Source organism: Manis pentadactyla, chromosome 1 (assembly GCF_030020395.1).
Source record: "Manis pentadactyla isolate mManPen7 chromosome 1, mManPen7.hap1, whole genome shotgun sequence".
NCBI classification, from domain to species: Eukaryota; Metazoa; Chordata; class Mammalia; order Pholidota; family Manidae; genus Manis; species Manis pentadactyla.
In genome coordinates, this window is record NC_080019.1 from 226,857,293 (window position 1) to 226,874,711 (window position 17,419).

At 38.9% G+C, this 17,419-nt stretch overlaps 1 protein-coding gene across 3 annotated transcripts in view; it reads right to left on the reverse strand.

Moving 5' to 3' along the window:
- Positions 1-17,419, reverse strand: part of PTPRG (protein tyrosine phosphatase receptor type G) — a 624,941-nt gene that overhangs the window by 462,922 nt on the left and 144,600 nt on the right. For all 3 annotated transcript variants that reach the window (XM_036878497.2, XM_036878498.2, XM_036878496.2), the window contains exon 2: positions 8,038-8,142. In XM_036878497.2, the coding sequence (XP_036734392.2) occupies positions 8,038-8,142 (105 nt within the window). The remainder of the gene's footprint in view (positions 1-8,037; positions 8,143-17,419) is intronic.

A 17,419-nucleotide genomic window follows, 5' to 3' on the forward strand; every position in this document is an offset into this window, starting at 1 on the left:
ACGAGTATATTTTATGAGGTTAAAAAGGAAGACGAGTAGCCTTTAAGTAAATCACACAAGTAACTGCTCTCCAATTTCTAGGCATCTATGAGTCTCAGGTGTCTTTTTCCTTTGAAACTAGATTAATCATGTTACTCCACTAACTCATATCCCCCCATCCCCTGCTCCCCAAAAGCAGTTTCAAAGGATAAAACACCATCGTTTCAAATTTATGACCAGGAAAAAAGACGTTTGACTTTGACCCATCACAAATACAAAAAACATATAGATAACTCTTGTTTGATTTCTGTGGGCCCACTGAAGTTATAGATTACTGAATATTAGGATTTATGTTATATCAAAGTAAATATTGACCTTATCTCTGCCTGGGTCAATATTTACTGCTTTGCTCAATAAATCTTGATGTTCATTTTCAAACTGAGTCAATATCAGTTCATTAATTTCTACATAGTTCATATCAGCATTTTATAAAATTTGAAATGCCAGTGAAAATGTTTCACCTAAAAAATTTATATCCAGCCAATTAAAGAGACAAAAAAGGCCATTGCTTTTCTTCTGACCTTCCTTTCAGTTCTTTTTTTTCTCTCCCTTCAAAATTGTTGCAAAGACAACTGCCTGAATGCAATGATTCCGCCATCTACTCTACAATAAAAAGATTTTAGGAAATACTATGAATGTACTAGTAGAAGAAATCACAATGTTCCAGATATAATTCTGTAAGTTATTAAAATATTGTACAAATAAAAATGTAAAATAGGCAATACCTCTCATTTCTCAGTGATAACCACAATTAACTTTTGTGTACTGTTTCCAGACCTCTCAGGGTTGACTCATTAATAGCAGTTTATTACCCATATTATTTTAACATATCTTATTGCTCAACCTACTTCATTTTGATGGATGCTTAGTAAGCATTTCTTCATAAGGATATACTGTAATTTACCCAACTTCCCTGTGATGGTCATTTAGGCTGTTAAATGCAATGCCACATTGGGGATAGGTACAAGTGTTTCTGCAAAACAAACTTCTAGAAACAGAAGTGCTCAATCAAAGACTATTAATATTTAAAACTTTCGCAGATTATTTCCAAAGAGTCCTCCAAAAAGACTCCATCAACCCGCTACCTTCAGAGCCAACTTAAAACCCAACTTCTCAGCCTCCCATATACTCACATTTTAACTGTCCTATCATAGTAACAATTGAAATTGTTATCACTAATATATGTCATTGATACTAACTCAACATTGAACGATATTTCATCTTCCTAATATGCTTTCCTGAGGGTCGCAAGGACCCTGAAGAACTTACTGCTGTCTTCTTATATAATAACATCCATTAACTTTATTAACAAACAATTGTGAAACCATCTCCAGAGAGAAGATATCAAGAAACTTTAGAATTCAGGAGGCAAGTATTAAAAGGAAAGTTTAAAAAAAAGAAAATGTGGAGACATCTCTAAGATGTGAGAATAATTTCTTTCAAATAGTGGAAGGGGTAAAAGCCCAACTTGGCCAAGTATTGAAAAATGGTCAAGGTAACTTAGGCATACGGTAACACATTTTTCTCTTTTATAGGTAAAGTCCTGATTAGTGTGTGACCATCTGTGTTTTTTCTCACCTTATCTATCCTTGTAATCACAGATCAAATGCAAAAGAAAAAAGTACCTGCAGGAAGAAACAGTTTCTTTACAGTTTGTTTACCTTGAGGCCCTTCTATTCCAAAACATTTAAGCAGCAACACGGAATATGCTCAAGGAAAAGGTTCTGCTCAAGCAGCATAAAACTTAAAGTGTGAGAAATATGAACACAATACTCTACCATACCTTAACAGGTTCAAGTCCAAATTTTTATCTTTACAACCAACCCACGACTCCCCAACTACTCCTTTTAAATAAAATGCAACCCCATCTTCAATCATCCTGGGGATTATCCTAAACAATCCATTTTGCTTTCTTTTCCATGTATTAATGATAATGAATTCCCATGGGCTCTTTCCTTTTATCTCTCAAATCACTGATGATACAACCTCATCATTTTTCATCCCACCGTCTTCCCCCACTGACAGATCCTAATCCTACGATCAGTGTTTTTACTCAAATACAGAACTTGGCCCATTTCTACCATGAAACCCTTAAATGGTTGCTATCACCCTCAGAAAGGTGTTCTGGGTTCCTAGTAGAATACTGTTAAGACCCTTCACGGTCAAACTCTAATACTCTGCATTATTCCCTTATCTTTCTCCCCCCTACCGCATCCTCCAGACTTACTGAGCTGCTGCCAGTCTCCCAGACCCTGACAGATCGTCTCATGCCTCAAAGCCTCTGCACATCCTGGCATCACCTGCCCATCTTTAATGACTGCGATCTGACAGCAGCCATACTGGGAGTTCTCTGTCCCCTCCCATTATAGCACAATGCCTTGCATACAGTAAGCAGTTTAAGTGTGTTGAACAAATAAATAATTTCTACTTAAAACTTCAAGAAGATTAACAGGGAATTGTACAGTAGACTGAAATTAATTATAAGAAATAAAGGGAGACTGATAAGTTAAAGGGAGATTGATGAATTAAGGCCAAGCATCAAGATGGAGGTTCCTTTAAGGGGGGCCTTCGGAGGATGAATTTCAAGGCTGATTGTTCCCCCAAAGGGGTGGTTCCATCATCAAAAGTCTCTGTTGCAAAGAAAATGACTCTGGGGAAATGACTCCTGTAAGGGACTTCCTGGGAGGAATTAGGAGAGGGACAAATAATAAAACTATATTAACGATAATCTTTGATGTTCCATAGAGCCTTCCATTCTTCTAATGATGAAAGTAGACTTCTGTAGGTATCAAAGCACTATATTTTGCTTTACCCTGTATAAACATTAAAAATAGGCATAGAAATATTTTAGGAATTTAATTATCTTAAGTTAATCAGAGGAGCTTGTTACTTAAAAGGATCCAATGGTGAAACCTTTTGTAAATAACCCACTAATTTATCTGAATTTCATGGCAGGATCCCCTCAGTGAGTTCCCAAGCACAGACTCTGGCATGAGTGTATTTATCTGTCCAACCATACACCCACCTGAAAAATATTGACCAAATATGCACAAAATAAGATACTCCGGCACACAGCAGAAAAAACAAGGAATGATAGACTATAATCCTTGCCCTCAAGGATTCTACAATTAGCTCAGAAACTGAGACATACACCTACACACCACAGACACACATGAAAAAACAAGACATTTAGATGAATAGTGTAGTGGGGTGGCATATAATTAAGAACCAAATGGATAATATGTATTCCATTCCAGAGTGGAGGCCAAGAATTATACCAGGTACTTATGTGCACTACCTCTAATCCTTAAAGCCATTCTGCAAGGTATGTCCTGTTATCTCCATTTTACAGCTGAACAAGTCATCAAGCTCCAGGACAGTAAGAAAGGACTCTGATGTCTCCTACAATTTCCTGGCCACAGCAGGAATGCCGCTTAGAAAAACCCTGCTTTACCTTCACCCACTGCAACACCAGACACACCTTGCAGAGAAGTTTGGTCATCAAAGGCCTCAATTTTGGATTCCCCTAATGATGAGAACTGCCTCCCTTGTATCGATTCATAGACTCTTTTTACAGAGAAGGAACATGAGGTACAGATTATTAAAAATGCAGGAAAAAAACAGGATAAGTAAAAAAGGGATGGGAAGAGAAACCACAATCTGTTTTTCTCCAAGCCTTTGAGGGGAAAGAGAAAAAAAAGACAGCTCTATAAAAATGCCTCATATTTGCACTTAACTTGCTCCAGATTTGTTTCTCATTTCCCTTTCCAGCAACAATGACCTACCGAGCAGTGGTTACTTTCTGTGTAGGAATTACCCAAGTTCTCGACAAGCTCCAAAATTCACGAGCTGTCATCACCTTAAGTAACACAATTTTCTGTACTAAGATACAGATTTTTTCTAACAGAAAAGAAATTGTTTTATTTTCAATGAAATGTTCTTTTTCTAAATTATCAACTTTTTTTTTTCATTATAATTCTGTGTGAAATACATAAGGAGGTCTTTCCCCTGTTCTCCCTATACTGATCTAAGGAAAAGAAATCCAAAGATACAAAGCAATCTTCAAATTGCATGGCTGTTACTAACCGTTAACAACAGTACCTTACTTTTACGTTCCATTTTATATCTCTTGTGTATGATATTTTCACACTGATATTATGACCACTGACAAAGTTAAGAAGCCAGGGAGATAATCAATCTTCACATGATCCCAGGGGACCAGAACACATATCTCCAGGTTCCTCAGTAAACAGTTCTCTATGTCAAAGCTGTAGGTGTTCACATGGCATTGTTTGATGAGCATGTCAAATATAAATAGGGCATCCATTATCCAAGGTGATGCAGAGAAACTGAAATAACTTGGCTAGTCCTAACGTGAAAAGTTATACTAATATTAATGAATTAGAGTCATGACAGTATCCTAAAAACAAGCTATCCACAGCTTGAAAACTAATAATTCTCTTCAAGTGACTGGGGTGGAATGTCACTGGAAAACCAGGTCAACATCATTCACCACACCCCACCAACAAAAGGAACCCACTGAGTAGAACACAGTAACCCAGAGGCCCCAGAACCACTCGCACCCACCCACCACTCTGACCCATCTCCTGCAGCACATCTCACCCGACTCATCTTTGTCCCTCCCAAGTGCTTTCCCAAAGCTGACACCAGAACCGCTACGAGTGCTAACAAGGAGATTCCAGCTCAAGGGAGAGGGCGGGGGGAAGACATCTTCCAAATCTGTTCTGTTTATGAGTCAGACTAACATCTGCTGAGAAAACCAGGATATTAACATGAGCAGGACTTGGCAAACCTTTTCTGTAAAGATCCAGATAAAAATATTCCAGGCATTTTGGTCAGTCTCTGTAGCCACCATGTAATTCCCAGCACAAAAACAGCCATAGAAAACACCTAAAGAAATGTGCATGGTAGTGTTCCAATAAAACTTAATTCACAAAAACAGCAGTGGATCATGTAGGCCATGAATCCCTGAATTCAGGATGGTTTGCTTAATCCTCATTCACAAATCCCAAATGGGCAGTTCTTGGGAATCATGACTGACCGAGTTTAGCTGGCTTAGCTCTCAGTACTACCTAGTTATCACCCACTGTCAATCACACCTACCCACCGAGAATTCCAACAACATGCAGTAAAAGTAATAATAGTGTCAGAAACAGCAGGAAATAATATTAAGTACTTTATACAAGGGCCTGTGTTAAATTTAAATTTTTCATACATATCATCTCATTTCATCCCCAAAATGCCTCTGTGAGGGAAGTGCTATAATTATTCCAATATCAAATATAGGGAAACTAAGTCTCCAAGGAATTGAATGTTCTACCAACAACATGAGGACACTAAAAGATAAAACTCAGATTTGAAACAGTCTGTCTGCATGACTTCAAGATTCATACAGTCACACACCATACCCCTAAGCACCAACGGCATTATCTTAGGATGAACTAAGACAAATCTATGAATTAGAAGCACAAAATCAAAATCTGTACCATTAAACCTGCTTCACCTTTGTTAAATTTAAAAACATTCTCCTCTACAAACAATGAGGTTCTCTTGACAGTCCCACTTTCCAGGCAGCATTTATATCCAGAGATGTACACCTGCAGCCAGCAGTCCAACATCTGCTTTGCTGCTCTAAGGCCCTGGTCTGATGTACAGAAGGAACACACAGTTGTTGCTCCCTGGCCTTTCTGTGGCTACTGGCCCAATGCTAAGAAGTGTCTTTCATGGACCCCAAATCTTCTTGACGTGAGAACGAACATTCCACCATTTTGGTGTGAAGCAACCACTAATACCATGAAATTTTTCATTAACAACTGTTTAAAGCATGAAGACTATGTACCACCAACTGATGCCTGTCTCATTCTTCTGGCTTTTATTTTATTGTTTTCTCTGTTATGCCTAGCAAGACTTCAGCGGTTCTTCCGTCTTGAAAATTCCTCCTGTGACTGTCCTATCCTAGTCTGAAAAAAATCGACTATGACAGGGTTTGACAACTGTGTCTGTGAACCTATCCAACCATTTCCAACTAACCGGCTACCTGTTTTAGCATGGCCTGCATAGTAAGAATAGTTTCTATATTTTTTAATGCAACCATTTAAATATCAATTTTAAAAATATCAAAAGTATAACATTTCTTGATATGTGAAAATTATACAAAATTCAAATTTCAGTGTTCATAAATAAATTTTTATCAGAACAGTCTGTCCAGAATTATCAACTGATCACTGCTTTTGTATGACAATGGAAGAGTTAAGTAGCTGCAACAGAGACCATATACCACCCGACAAAACCTAAAATACCTATTACTTGGATCTTTACAGTAGAAATGTGCTAACCTCTGAAGCTAAACTATTAGCCCTTCCACTAATACAGGCAGTTACCAAATCCAGACACAATCCACTCCAGAAATACAAAATGGAGACTCATTAAGCCCACCAGAGTTAAGGATATCAACAATTGCTCCATTCCAAAGATTGCACCACTTACATCCATTTTGAACTGAGTAATGGGAAATGTTTTAGGCCTTTCACTCCTTCACTACCATTTGCAATTGGAGATGCTGATGGGATATATCTTGTAGTTTCCTGACTAACAGCATTATTATTCTAAATTGATGAACTGTAAATAGCAGGGCACTTTATGTCTCTTCCTGATATTGGAGCTACAAGAATACAAATGATAAATTTTCTTTGGATTTCTAGACATCAAGTTACATATACACACACACACACACACACACACACACACACACACACACACACACACACACATATGTAAGCTTGGCCTTCATTTCCCAGTTTCCTTCATTTCTCACAAATGGTGACAAAAAGGCTCTAATAATTCTAATCACAAGGAACTGGGTGTGATGGAAGACTTCAGAATCACTATCTGTTCCTTGCAAAACAAAACAGATAGGCTATTCTCCCTGTAGGGGCAGGAGATTTATCAATAGACAAAAGGATGCAAAAAGCCAATAGATAAGGTGTAATTAAAGAACAAGCCTATACATTTTACACTGACAAAAATTTAACAGAATTTGCAGGTAGAAATTCAGGATTGAAAATCACAGCATCAATATGAAAATACCTTTCAGTTCTACATGCAACAACATTGCATAAGACATAGATATGTTAGTAAGACTGATACTCCATGCCTCCAAGCCCTTTCATTCAGAGAATTTGAATTATTCAGTGCCAAAGTAATTTCCAAAGTGGTCTATCTTTCTCAAGCATTCCTCCTTAATTAGCTACAATACATTTCCCATATATTTTAGAGCATCAAAATCTCTCTTAGAAATAACAATCCACCTATCATATTTTTGTTAGTTGTTGGAAGTGGAAGGTCTGTATATCTTGTAGGTCTTCATTTTTCCCCCCCTTAAAATGTAAGAAAATTATTTGCAAAGTAGTATCTAATGTAGTTATAACACTGTTCTCTCTCTTCACTGCTAGGAGGCTAAACATAAAAACAAAAATGGAAAGCACTGCAGAATACCAGAGAGGGCTGAATATATTCAACTAACAAGATGTGACTTGGAAATAAAGTTGCATCTCCTAGATTAAAACATAATACATCATTTTGGTATGTAATGTTTTGTAATATTTAGCAGACATTTGCAGCACAAGACTAGCCTTGTATTTTCTGCTCTCTGAAATCACAGCCACTGAAAAGACGGAAAAGAAAAGGCTATGTCTTTGGGAAAATTACAAGTTTGGTACAATAACTCATTAACATGTCCAGTTCTGAAATAATTGCAAATTGAGAAGATAAAGCAGGTTGAGAAAACAGGTGGGAGAGATAACTTAAGGTAGTTAAAACCTTGAGAAAAACAGGGTTGGGTATTTCAACTCTCAGCAAACTACATAAGGTTTGAGCAAACAGAAGTCAGGTGTGAAAGTGATTAAAAGCATGCTTTCCAGTGAGTTTAATGGGGTGTTAACTGGTCTGTGTGGTCCTGCTCCCAGCAAGTAAACTTACCTGAGTAGGCCCAGTACGGGTCGCCTGAGGCCTTGCGCCTGCGGATCTGCGCAGAGCTGCCGTGTCTGTTCTCGTGCAGGGCCCCGACGTAGCCTTCCGTCAACACTGGAAGAGAGGAAGAACTACCATAAGCCAAAGTCATCGCCCCACTGGACACAGAAAGGGTGACTTCCTAGAAATACAGACTCTGGGGATAACTGAATAAAACCTCCTGATTTTACAGAAAAACTACTTGCGGAGAACCTAGCGAGATTACTGTTAACTACTATTAATATTAAAATACACTTGCACCGAGCCTTTATTTTGTGCCATGAAGTGCGGTGCAGTAAGCACATTACATACATTATTTTACGTAATTTGCAAAACACCACCATGCAGTAGATACAATGGTCCAGACTGGTAACACTCTACAGATAAGCAAACTGAAGCTTAGGGAAGTTAAACAACTTTAACTTGCCAAAGATTATATAACTAGCAGACCTGGAACCTGAGGTTTTGGTTCCAACTGCATGTGTAAACTTACATCCTAGATGCAAAAGGCCTCTAACCTTATTTGATTATCATAGAACACGGAGTCATTCCGTCTCTTGTACAGATGGAGGAATTAAGGTTTAGAGACACTAACTGGTCCCTGGCACACAGGTAAACAGCAGCAGATGAGGAAGCCTTCACAGGCATGCCTGCAGCCAAGCCAGGGCCTCTGCCAGCCAAACAAGACAGGCCCAGGCCTGGGAGACTCCCCGGCGCCAATACCAGTCCTATACATCCTTTAGACCCCAAAGAGTCACCTGTTACACCTGAGAATAAGAAAACTGAAACCCTTTAAGGCCAACAATAGAAAAGAAACACTGCTAAATGATGTATTCTTTGAAAACTCAAATGAATCCAATTTTCTACCCCATTATGGAGAGCCTCCCTCTGCCTGCTATATAATGTGCAAAACATTCCCCTCCCAGCAAAATCCATGGATGTGAATTTCTTTTGTTGTGAGCCCACACCTGAATGTACTGACGTCTAAGACAAATACCACAGGTGCCCAGAATCCAAGATGAAATGAAATTACACTTCAAACCATACATCCCAGCTGTCTATGTTAATATTTCAATGCACCCAAACAAAATCAAGTATCCTTTTGAAAAGCAAAGAAAACGGTTAGGGGAACTGTATATTCAATTTAAGATCAAGACGGCACCAGGAAAACATAACACATTCTCTATTCCAAATTAATCAAAGTAATAATAACAATCTCACCATGACAGCATTAGCTTTCTTCATGAAGAAAAATTAGAAAACACATAAAGTATACACAGCCGCTGGCTTACTATGGTTTGACTTAACGGTGCGAAAGCAGTACATTTCCTGTCGAAACCGGAGTTTGAAATTTGAATTTGGTCTTTTTCTGGCTTGCGGATTTGGTCCAGAGCGAGACTCTCGTGATGTTGGGCGTGGCAGCGAGCGCACGAGATCGCGAGGGTGGATAACCAAAGACTTACAACCATTCTGTTTTTTACTTCCAGTTTCACTAATCAATTGTTTTCTTCCACTGAAGTGCACTAAATAAATAATCCGTTGGCTAACGTATTTTCTATGCTTCTGGGGGACCTTTTTTTACGTATCTGTTTACTATGCTTCTTAGAGCTAGTGCACTCTAATTATTCCCAAATAATGCTTCTTTGTATCTAGATAATGAGTAAAAAACAGTGTCTTAACCATAGGAATGTGGCTCCCATCAGGGTACGTGGTTAAGCCTCAGTTTCCTGGTCTGTAAAATTAAAAATACCAACCTTGACATTGTTATGAAGACAATACAAGTTACTGTGAGCAGAGAGCCCCTCTTCACTCAGCACTAGGCATATACACAGTGCTTTTAAAATGCCTGACAACATAGTGGCAAACTGGTGCAGAGACCCCATTTCTGTTATCACTATACTGTACTCCCTCTAGCCCCAAGTCATGGATCAGACGTTCTTCTTCCCCTGACCCTGGGAAATCAGACAATCAGAGAGATTCTTCTTTCTTCCTGAAGGTGCTACGAACATGAACCAAAGGAGTTAAAAAGGGAGCCAAGCCAGAGGAAGCTAAATCTATGGATCAATTCTGTTGACAAAATTTAAGCCTAGGACAAAGCCAATTTAAAACCAACCCCATGGGAGGCTTTATACTTACATGAACCAATTATTTGCCAAAGCTCACTTTTCTGTCTCTTACATGCAAAAGATCCCTAAATGATACTAAAAGTGTTCTTGGTGACCTTCAGAGTCACCTGAACACCTGATCGTCAATTTCTCAATGCATAAAAGGCAGTTGTTTGACTAGAGCTCTGGCTCTAAGCCCTGGTTGCTTTAAAAACAGAACACCCCATGCTTTAGACCCTACCTCTAGAGATTCACATTTAATTGGTCTGGGGTGGGAACAAGAAATCAGTACTTTAAAAAAGTACAGATGATTCTATTGTGAAGCCAGAGATAAGAACCACAGACTTCCTTGCTGTGCTACAGCTGAGGTGTACCATGCTGACCTCCTCAACTCTCACCCTAACAGCCTGCAACCTGACAAGCTAAATCTTAACATCAGTAAAGAGCTGGCCAGGCTGAAATGAACAGCCTGCTGCTGAAATCATACCAGTGTGGCGCCAACCTCAGAACTGAGACAGACAAATCTGAACTGAACCAGAGTTCTAGCCAGAAAGCTCACAAACAAATGAACCAGCTACAAATATAAAGAATGGGGTTATCCTCAGGGATACTAATTTATACCCTTTACACAAGATGTTTTTTAGAATCACAATCTCCACTGCCAGTTCCCCTTTTTTTCCTGAAAAGAGGTTGCTTTTCATTTCCCAGAACCTTTAAGAGTATCAGGGTGGGGCAAAGAAGGACAAAGGCTACCAGCGGCATCTATGTTGGAGTGGCTCCGTGCTGGCAGCTGTATTACCCAGCCTGCTAGAACAGCAAGACAAGAGTCCAGAGTTCATCTGGTAAGCATGAAAACTCCGAAGTACTTACAAGCAGACTGTAATTCCTGTAAATCAGTCTTTAACTAGACTGGATAGAGGCCATAGGTTTTGGGATCCCACACCTGCTAGCTCCCAAGCTCACTAGACTATTACTGAAAAAAGAAAATCTGCAGATATATCCAATTCAAGAAACGAGGGAGGTAAACATCAGAAGGCCCTCCACGACACTGTAAGTAATGGAAACCATTCTCCAGAGAGTAGATAAACTTCCCAGCCAGCCATACACAGCCCACTGTAGTGTAAGGATCTGAGCTGTGCATCAGAACTGCCTATCTAAAGGGAGCTGACTTAGGACAAAAGTAAAAGGGGCAGCTTTACTGTATACAGACCAACTGACAAGAAGTAACAGATGGGGAATGGCCATCCCAAGGAAGGTGGGTGAACCCTGTCCTCCTCACATTCCCCAAAGCATTGTACAGTGTGGTTTATTCACAGCAAGGTAGGAATGGGCAGGGGAACCTGCTTCTAAGGACATGCTGCATGGTTTATCAAGGGCTCTAAGCTCTCTAGAGATAAGAGGCTCTCCACTTACCACCCCCAATGGAGTTTGACATATGGAATGTGTTCAATAATGAATGAATGCATGAATACATGAATAAAAGAACAGCTGATGTTGTCTGTGTCAGGAGTGTTTGTCCATCTGTGTGTGTGTGTATGAGTGTTAACATAACAAACAAGCAAAAACCCCACCTTCCCCCGTATTGTCTTGCTTTCTAGTTACTGCCCACCTGTCAGAAACAGCAAACATCTAAACCATGAAAATGGAAGAAACAATCCTGAGAACCTTGTAAGCAATTCTTTAAGGAGGCAACTCAGAAATGAACAGGGTAGCAAAGGACGTTATCACTCTGGCACCAGACTTCTTTTTAACACACAAACTATTCATTAAAGATGACTATATTTAGTTGTCCTTTTTATTCTGTCTATGTCAGTAACGTGTGATTTCTTTTTTCCTGATAAGAATATAATCATGTACTACTAGCACTTACATAATTTAAAACAAATTTTAAGTCCCTTCCTCAAATGCATTTTAATCATATGACATGTTAATAGCTTTAAAAAATTACTTGAACAGCAGTAAAAAAAATGTATATCCAGTATATTAAGCAACTTAATATTATATTGGCAAGGAGCAAAGATTTGCAAAAAGAAACAGTATGTGGCCCCCAATGAAAGACAGACTCAACACACCAAATTCAATCAATTTTAATACTCTTTATGCTCTTCTAAACTCAAAACGCCAACCAGTGGCAGCATGGCAATGATATGGTAAGGCTATGAATCATGCTATTGATTTTCAATATCTTCTGCAGAAAATTAAATTATGCAAATGCATGCCTTTACGGGTCCTTACCTTAATGTGAAATTATATACTTGCTTATGTCAGCAACTTAATTACACAATTAAAAATGGAGCATGCTTATGAAAATATGTAGTTTCACTCTTCAGAATAGACAGTAAGTATAAATCTGCCTGTGGTTATGGTGTGACTAATAAGAGGGAGGAGTTGCTGTTATGCAAACATATATTCTACCAAGTTCTACAGCACCGAGCCCACTATGGTTAATGGAGCTGAAGTCGTTTGTCAGCACAAAGCTCAGGAGGGCTTTTAATGGTGTTATAATGCTTCAAGGAATTGGAATCCCAGTGATGTAAAAAGTGTTGAAGTTATAAAGGACACCCAGTTGTGTACAATGCTGTAAACACCTCAAACAGTCAGCTCTAGTGCAAGTCACACACACACATACACACACACACTGGGCTAAAAAATCTGGGCATAAAGAATATCAAATTTGGGCAACCTTCAAGGGTCTAGATAGTGTAATAAAGAAATGAATTTAGAAAAGAAAAACCCACTATACTCATCATCCAGGAGAATCCGAGTCTCTCAATTTTGACAAGATGAAAGTGGAGATTTCAAAACCAACAGCATTAACAGTGATGCTGACGTCTCACTCAGCAGGAGGAATCTTAAAGTCAAGTTGGTTGCTATGCAGAGACTAAATGAGTGACAGGTATTTTCATTAGGGAATTTTTATAAACTCTATCACCTCTCAGAACTTCTACTGAGCCTACCTCATTTCCAGCCTGAAGCAAAAAAGATAAAAATGTTTCCAGACCCAAAGGCCCAATCCTCTCCTACAAAAATATCCTAAGAATTACCTACTAAAGATATCACCAAAACTGTTTCCTGTGTACATGATTGTATTTCCCAAAGCCACCGGACATAGTTCATGATTATAAATGTTTTTACGCTGGGAATACAAAAGCAGATGCGTATCCCATCTGCCTTAACTCCATCTTCAGGAGGATTCTGTATAATCTTTACTCTCAGTGCTTCAGAGAAATTTTGACGTGGGGGAGAAAAAGAGTTTCCGGCTGTGTTAACTCTTCTGTGTTGATGTGCAGGCCAAACATTTTTCATACAAAGAGACCAGCTCCTCTAAACACTACATTACATAATGTTCCTGTCACAGATGTCTTCTCTTAGGTTTTACTGTCAGAGAGAATGGTCACTGAATCTACATGAGGTAAAAATTAATGTAGTTATGCATTGATAGAAAATATTTTTCTTCTAAAATCGCAAATGCGTGAGATAAAAAATTACAGAACACAACTAATGTCTTACTGTTCTTGACAGGTCGGTACATTTATATATGCATTTGCTTATCTCGAAATGAAGGGAAGTCTGAAGTGTCCATCAAGAAAGGAACACATGAAGTCATGAAGCATTTCAAAATAACCACAGCATTTCTCCACATTATTAATCGATTTAACCATATCAAGCCAACAATGTCCACTTGATCACAACTATGTCCTGGTTTCCTATGGGGAAAGTGGTTCTATGGCAGAGGTTATGCAGAGGGGAAGCCACAGTAAGTCTCTGATGAGAACAGCCCCAAATTGCATCTGCAACATGGGTATACATCTTGTATGCAAAGCAAAATAGTGTAGTGACAATTAGGGGTACTTCCACTTAACTGTGTGTCCAGTTCTAGGTCATTTCAAAGGATTTAGAAGCCTGGGAATCTAAAATTGGAGAACTGGTTAGTTTCCATCCAAAATTGAAATCATCAGAACAAATAAATCCTGGTTCCCTAGCGCTAGAATGACGATTACTTAGAGTGATGGATGGATTGCTCTCATATAAAGAGTCCTAGTTCTCTGCCAGACTTAGGGCCAAAAGTAAGCCCACTAAAAATAACAGGCACTTAAATCTTCAAATCCAGATGCATATTTCCAGAATGGCAGACAAACAGTTAAGCAGGCTGTTTATATCTATTATAGCTGCTCATACAACAAACAAATTAAAGATCCTTCAAGGATGGCAAAATCTCTATCAAGCATAATTTTCTCTAAATTTTAAACAGCATTTAAGAACATTAAATTCCACACAATAGTCTAAAATGAATAAATCCTTATCTTTTTTATGCCTACAATGGGCAAAAGTATCAAATAATAGTAAAAGTAATTAAATATTCCAATCAGCCTCCCATCTCCTTTGTGTCTGTATTTCAACTGTAGCAAAATGTACTTAGCAAGTGTCCCAAAAGTAGAATCAAGAAGTGTGTTCCTTTGTAACTACTGCATTACAAACGGTCCCTCTAGTTGTTTGTGATACTGAGCTAACCTCAAATACAATAGATTATATTACAGTGGATTACCTATTTTATCATATTCAAATGTACTTATTGTCCCAACTACAAAAATAGAATTCTTCTCATCATCTATAGTGATAAAAGGACCAAATATAGAGCCATGACTTCTTTTTAAGTAAAATAAATTACTAAACTCAGAGGCAATTCAAGGAAAGAGGAATCATAACAGCAGTGGAGTATTGCAGTGGGGGGCGGGGGGTAGGGGTGTGGAATGACACACAACGTAAGTCTTATAAAAATGACAAGGCAGGTGGAGAAGCTCTTAAGTATTTTACTCCAAAATAACGGATTCCAGGAGGCAGCATTTAATTTTTATTCAGACAAGAGTAAAGGAACAAAAATTTTGATCTGTCCCTCTGCTATTAACTATATCATAGTTTTAAAACTTCAGAAATAAAAATACATGCTTAAACAGGTAACTGTTTTATATGGAGGGCTTAGAAAAGGTATACTTAGAAAACTGATTTATATGGGGGCTCATTTGTGATGAAAATCTGAAAAAGACCATGGTTCAATCTTCCACAGGGACCCCCTGCTAAGAAAAGAATTGGACTCCTGGCTTCAGATATTTTATAACATCAGATAGAAATATATCAACCAACTCTTCCAATCCACTTAAAACAGTTTGGTTCTCAAAGAATCGAGTCTCTTAATTCTGTAAGATTACTGGGAAAACGAAGATTTGTCATTGATAGTGTTGTGGTAACGCCCATTGCCACCAATCTGTACTTCCAGTTTTACCATTGTGTCACCCCTTTGAATCCTTATTGATCAACAGACCTGGCAAATGCAGGTCTGAGCTTGCATACGGTGGCCACCATGCTGAATACAGCCATTGATCCAGATGTTTTGTTTCACCCCTTGTATGTGTATGCATGTGTGTGCAGTGTATTTAATTAGTTGCCAACATGGGAAAATCCAGAAAAGAACCCCAATACCTGTATACTTTTTAAGAAGAGATTTGGACTTAGTTCACAAATCGCAACAATATGCTATGTGAATACAGACTAGCTCTTTAGAATAGAATCATGACTGTCCCCAGCTCCTTCTGATCATTCCTCTATGCTCTATGGCCATCTGGGCTTTCCACCCATGGCCTGGCCTGACAATATACTAACTCAATTATTGCCTACAGGCAATAATACCAAATTAAATACTAAAAGCATTTCAGTGCAATGACTCATGTAATTCTTCCAATAATCTTATGGCTTAGGTACAATTACTCAGAAAAGGTATGTAACTTGCCCAAGGACACACAGTCCCAAACCAGATATGACTCCCAACCTGTAAAATTGACACTATACTACAACTATTCTTCACAAAATTGAATTTCAGGAATCATAAAATATCTGTGAGTTAACTGCTACTTCACCTGCTCAAAAGTTCATAAACATCACAAATGGAAAACGGTTTCTACATGGGCCTCAGAAAACTCGAAAGTAATACTTTCAAAAGAAAGAAGTTGTCTAGGCTACTCTTCCCACTACTATTGGCAACTGTCTAAAATAAAATGTTCTGATAGTCCTAACAGAAAAATACAACAGAGTGATTTTTCTAATATGATGAGAACAATTGGTTATGTCTATAAAAAAGAAAGTCACTCCTATTCAGGCAGAAAATAAATATTAACTTACAACTGTTTGTTTAAAATTTGTAATCATGACACCCTAATGCACTTTTATCCCTGAGAAATAAAGGATCAGCTTAACTTGGGCCTTATTTATAGTTGAGTCATTTACACAGGCATAATCCCTATGAAATACTGAATGAAGAAAGCTTTTTAAAAAAACACCTGAAATGGACAAAGAAACCCTCCTTAAATGTTGTTGGGTGCCCATTTCAAAACCATAGCTGCACCCACCAACCCCAGTGAAATTTGCCAGAAGTGAGTACATAGCTTCACAGTGGCAAAAATACCCAGTAAGATAAAATCCAACAATAGTAGGGGGTAGAAAACAGATTGTAGGCATAATGCCTAAGCCTTGGGTTTGGGGATGAAATACAGAGAGGATTCCAACCATGATACCCTTTTGCTCAAGACATCATTCATGGCACGGACAGACCGGACTGGCTTAGTGAACCCACAAACCTGAGACTTCTAGAGCCAGAGTGGCGACACCACGTAGGTCCTGACCAGCCAGCCGCTCAGTGGCCTGCAGCTGTCTATTGCCCAGAGCTGTGGTCTTGGTCAGCCAAGTATTTACTCCACCTCTACACTTACTGTTTAAGTAAAGTCCCTAACTACTTCTGGCAAAAAACAGAATTCTAGGAAGTTTGGTAAGACTTCGGCAAGTTGTTCACGGTCTCCCCGAAGCAGAATGCTCCTACACCAAGGCAGTGGACAATGCGTACCCCACAAAGGTCCTGCCCTCCTGGAGCTTCCAGCCCACTCAGGGGTCAGTCAGTAAATGCATGAATTATAATTTGTATTCCTGGTGAAACAAATGTGGTAATTAGATGAAATAAACAAGTTACTGCCATAGAGAATACAAGTAGGGAAGAAACGCATTTGGAGCAGTCAGGGAAGAAGACACCCTTTTAGCTGAAGGCATTGGCAGACAGGAGGACAGAGTTCAAGATGGGGAGCAGCACATGTAAGGATGTCCAGGCAGGAGAGAGGGTGGGATTAAGTGGGCCCGCCAGGCCCACGCTTGGTGAGCTGGCTGCGGGAGAAGGAGGCTGAGGATGAGCAAGGGAAGGACCCTGC